Below are 5,150 nucleotides of genomic sequence, written 5' to 3' on the forward strand. Positions count from 1 at the left end.
AATATGGTACTAGGATATGAGAATAGCAGTAAAGTATGAATAGGTAGTGTTTTTCAAGTTGCCAAATAATTCAAGCTTATTTTGTGTACTTTCCAGCTACTACATCGAGGATACTTTGACATAAACAGTAGACTAGATATGAAAATACTGCAGGTGGAAATTTGATTACCAGATAACTCATTTATTTGGTTCACATAGCAAAAACATTTACATGGCATAGAAAAATAAATGTGCTTATAAATGTATAAAAATGCACAATTTAAATTTTAATATGAAATTCTATAAAAGTGTAAAATAATTCAAGGTATCAATGTTAGACCAAAGCTGTATTCATCTCAAATGAATGATAACTTTTATTATTATTATTATTATTATTATTATTATTATTAATAATAATAATAATAATAACAATGATAATAAAATTAATAATAATAATAATAATAATAATAATAATAAAATCATAACAAAAAAGAATATTAGTAATGTCAGGTAAAAATGAAAGAAGTGTTATAAGTAAATTACATGGTAAGTTATACTGACCATTGTTTAAAATATGCCACAGTTCTTTGGGGTATACTTTTTCATTATGCTTTTTGTTTTTATCTGAAAACTGGTGTGTTATGTAATACACTCACTGGCCACTTTATTAGGTTCAATTGCTTGTTAACACAAATATCTAATCCTAATTAGCCAATCACATGGCAGCAACTCAATGCTTTTTTTGGCACGCAGAAATCATAATTATGATCTGCTGAAATTCAATTTGAGCCTTAGAATAGGGAAGAAAGGAGATTTAAGTATTTTTGACACTAAAAGCATGGATCCATCCTGTCTTGTATTAAAAGTTCTGGCTGGTGGTGGTGGTGTAATGGTGTGGCAGATATTTTCTTCAAACAATTTTGGCTGCTTAGTACCTATTTAGCACTGTTAAAATGTGACAGCCTATCTGAGTTTTATTGCTGACCATGTTCACCCCATAATGACCACAGTATAATGCCCTATGTCACAACACTAAAATCATCTCAAACTGGTTTCTTAAACATGCCAATTAGTTAAAAGGTCTTTACAGTTACCAGATTTCAGGCCCAATAGAGCATCTTTGGAATGTGGACACTCACAACATAAATGTGCAAACAACAAATCTTGAACAGATGATATTTGTATGCATCAATATAGGCCAACATTTTTAAGGAATGGTTCCAGCACCTTCTTAAATCTATGCCAAAAAAGAATTCATTCAGGCAAAAGGTAGTCCAACCCAGTACTTGTAACTTGTTCATTAGGTACAACTTGTATTGTACCTAATGAAGTGGCTGCTGAGTGTATTGTGATTTTTTTTAAAAGCATGCAAATATTTTTTGTAACATACAATGTTTAATAGTTACTATTTATTATTTATTAAATTATGTTTGTAAATAGCAAATGGTTTTGTTCTCAATAATGCAGACATGTTAAACATCAATAAAAAAAATTATAATAAAGAAAATAATTAAGATTCCTGTAAATAATAAACATACCCGATTAAGGTTTATACTGCTGGACCAAATTAGGCACATACTCTTTAGCTTTTTTTCTGTTTGCATAAGCATGAGTATACATTACTTGATTATTCATGAATACGGAATGACAGATAACAACTGACAACATATCATGTCAGGAGTCCTTTAGGCGTTAAATATAACCGTTGGTTGATTGATCAGATTCTTGTCCATGTTTCATCCATTGCATTTTAATGTCGTGACTCACCAAAATATAGATGACTGGATTAACACAGCAGTGAGCCGCAGCCAGCACAGTTGTTACAGGTAAACCATATTTGGAAGGATCAAACTCTTTTAGAACGACCTGTAGAAACGCAGTGATTAACAGAGGAGTCCAGCACACAATGTAAGCTACGTTTATCAAACACATGATTCGCTTCAAGTTCTTTTTCAAGCCTTGCTGCTGACAGGAACGACTGATACCAATCAGAAATACAGGAATCAAAATCCCAAGTAGAAGTCTATAACAAACTACAGTAGTTAGCTTTGTCTTGCCATCCTTTGTCATTTTTTCATCATCAAAATCATAATCATCAATGCATTCCTCCCCATAGATCGTGTATCGAAGCTCTCTGGAGAACAAAGACGGGAGGCTTAGAACTGCTGCAAATGTCCAGGTAAGCAGTATCATGGTCAGGACTAATAAGGAACTCTTGAAGTTTATGCAGTGCATTACTTTACATTTTTCAGCGACACTCCATACAGTCAGTATACCTGCTGTGGAGAACAGGCTGGCATAAAATACATAAGATGAGAGTTTGCACAGAGCTGTTCCATAGTGCCAGTTGAAGTGAAACCAGCTGTAGAGGATCTGAAGTGGCAGGAATGCTGAGAAGATCAAGTGAGTCACGGCTAATGCCAGGATGCATTTAGCAGTATCAGACCTGTGTTTGTTATAGATGCCAGATATAAGGACTAAAAGGTTGAGAACCAGGCCAAGGGTGCAGATGATGATATATCCAGTGATGTATAGCATTCTGATTGTATTTAGATATGTCATCTTTTCGTTTAGTTGTAGGGATAGAGAATTGTCATCATAGTCTGTCATATTGTTGGACATCTTGCCAATTCTAGTAAAGGAAAGTAAAAACATTTTTATTAAATATACTTACTTGCTTAGTAACTGTCCTTTGTAAAAGTCATCTGGCTTACTACCATTCATGCCAGTTGTAACGCAATGTTAAGATAAAAAAAAAAAGAGAAAAAAAAACTTTATACTGTATATATATATATGTGTGTGTGTGTGTGTGTGTGTGTGTGTGTGTGTGTGTGCCTTTGCATAGCCCATGTAATTACAGCAACATGCATTAAAACACTAAGAGTACTAATATAAACTTTATTGTTGCTTTAAAAGTACTGTGAATGCCATGCAAAGTAAGTTTAAGGGTTCTTACCTCAGGCAAATAAACCCAGTCAGGAATAGTAAGTAGGCTGCGTCTCCAAAACGGACTTTTACAAATGAAAGTTTGCACAGTTCGCAGGAAGGAGGTCATAATTTTCCACTCCCCCAAACAGATTTCACAAGAGGTTCTGGGAACAATCCAAAACTGTGCTTTGTCTGAATCAAATGGCATTTCATGCATCACATATGATATAAGACATAATAAACAGAAAAGAATACTCGTTTCAATTTTGAAATGAATTATGAGTTTATTTGTTATTTAAATGGCTGTTGAGTGTATTTACCTGTTATTGTTTCATTTATATATTTAACTGAGGGAAACATACATTTTTGTATTGCTCACAGAACAAATTTATTACAGAACAAAAAAAATAAAACACTTTTTCCTTTTGTCTCACAGTGTTATTATGACTATGGGTTTTTTTGTTTGACGATTGACGATAATTCCTATGGATTTACTTTCTCTCTCTCTCTCTCTCTCTCTCTCTCTTAGTTTCATTCTGTGGAATTTCCTAAGAGCGTTCTACATTATAAAAGGAACTGGTCAGTCTTGTAATTCAGATGATTCAGTGTCAAGAAAAAAAAACACAAACATAGGCATACTGTAAATTGTCTTTGCCTAAAAGACAGAGGGTAAACTACATACAATAAATTTAGCCCCTGTGTATAGATACTCTTACATTATTTAATTTAATAATATAAAATTTGCCCAGTAATTGTACCCAAAATGTAAATTACAGAATATAAAGAGGAAAAGCACTGGCTCTTATTATTGCTAAACTGATGATGACTAGTCAGATAAGATGTAAGCGTGGTAAGACTTGTTGCCATAACCAACATTTCTTAGTCTTTCTTTAATGGTTATTGCATAAAAAGACATAATGGAGTGAGCTCAAGCAACAAAAGCAAGGAGACAAAACCTTGACCAAAGTAATATGCTGTTAAATATACAGTACTAATATAGAGTACAATAAAGTTAAAGATATGTTACTGAGATGTAACTAAAGAAACAGGCCTGGAGAATGTGCTGGAACATTAGAATTGCTTTATCTGATTTATTCATGTTCTCATAAAATCAGATTAAATGTTGAAAATACCTTGCTCTATTCATACCGTAAAAATGAAAACCACCCTCCTATAGGTCTTCTCAGTACAGAATGAAGTACTTACAGTACATAACATTTCACTGATAATGTTTCCTCCTTACTTAAGTGAGAAAAGCCAAATGGGCTTCTTCCGTGATCTCCGCTCGAATTCATGCCAAAGGTAATCTATCGGGTTGAGGTCACTGACACTGTTCAGGCCAGGCAAGTTCTTCCACATAAACTTGCTCATCCATGTCATTATGGATCTTGATGCCAGTCATGTTGGAACTGGTGTGAAGTTGTTTTTCAGGACTTGGCCCCTGAGTTCCAGTGAAAGGAACTCTTAATGCATCAGCACACCAAGACTTTTTTGACAATTTCATGCTGCCAACTTTGTGGGAACAATTTGGGGATGGGCCCTGTTCCAACATGATTGTGGATCCAATGGATTCATAGTTAATCAAGTTCATATTTATGTGATGTTAAAACTTTGGGTGTTTTGTAAACTATTTAAGCAGACAAGCAGAATTCATTATGGCAATTAAGTGTCTTTGTGTCTTGAAGACATTCAAAACCATTAAATTAGATTTTTTTTTAATGCAGAACTGGACTGTACCCAAGCTATACACAGAAGCAGGAAATAGATAGCTCTCCCAGAGGAAGTTGCATAAGATTACCATCTCAAATTTTACTATGGCAAAATGGGTCATTCAGTTCATTTTTTTTTTTTGTTGTTGTATTTTTTTGGTCTTCTTATGTAACATTTTACTAATAATGTTTTTTCCTTACTTAAGGGGGAAAAGTGCCAGAGCATTGTTCTAGTGTGTCTTGGCAGCACTTTACCTAGTACCTATTAATGAACATAATCCTTAAGCCTTGACGCTTTGTGACATTTTATACTCAGAGTACAATAGCAGTAAAGTCACATTGGGTTTTTTTTTTTTTCTGAAATGAGCTCATTTTTGCTTGTGCTTGATCATGCAATTCCATATATTTTCTCTGTTGCTGTTATAATAATCTCCCCTTCTGTGAAGACATTTCCCTTTTGGAGTACAGCTGTGGGGATGTACTGTATATTCATTCAGCTAAAATAGTTAAGAGGTCTGGGTCTGGGTCAATGTT

General features: G+C 33.9%; 1 protein-coding gene across 1 annotated transcript; it reads right to left on the reverse strand.

Annotated features, from left to right (window-relative positions):
* Positions 1-446: 446 nt before the first annotated feature.
* On the reverse strand, positions 447-2,989 carry LOC128509351 (chemerin-like receptor 1). The gene is made up of 2 exons (XM_053481050.1): positions 2,936-2,989; positions 447-2,611 (listed from the first exon to the last, which is right to left on the reverse strand). Exon 2 carries the CDS (start codon positions 2,599-2,601, stop codon positions 1,672-1,674), a length of 930 nt encoding a protein of 309 aa, XP_053337025.1. The 5' UTR covers positions 2,602-2,611; positions 2,936-2,989; the 3' UTR covers positions 447-1,671.
* Between the last annotated feature and the right edge of the window lie 2,161 nt (positions 2,990-5,150).

This window comes from Clarias gariepinus, chromosome 21 (assembly GCF_024256425.1).
Source record: "Clarias gariepinus isolate MV-2021 ecotype Netherlands chromosome 21, CGAR_prim_01v2, whole genome shotgun sequence".
NCBI lineage: Eukaryota > Metazoa > Chordata > Actinopteri > Siluriformes > Clariidae > Clarias > Clarias gariepinus.

What these genes read in the sequence shown, in the direction of transcription:
- LOC128509351 (XM_053481050.1), bottom strand. Translation starts at nt 2,601, where the DNA reads ATGTCCAACAATATGACAGACTATGATGACAATTCTCTATCCCTACAA.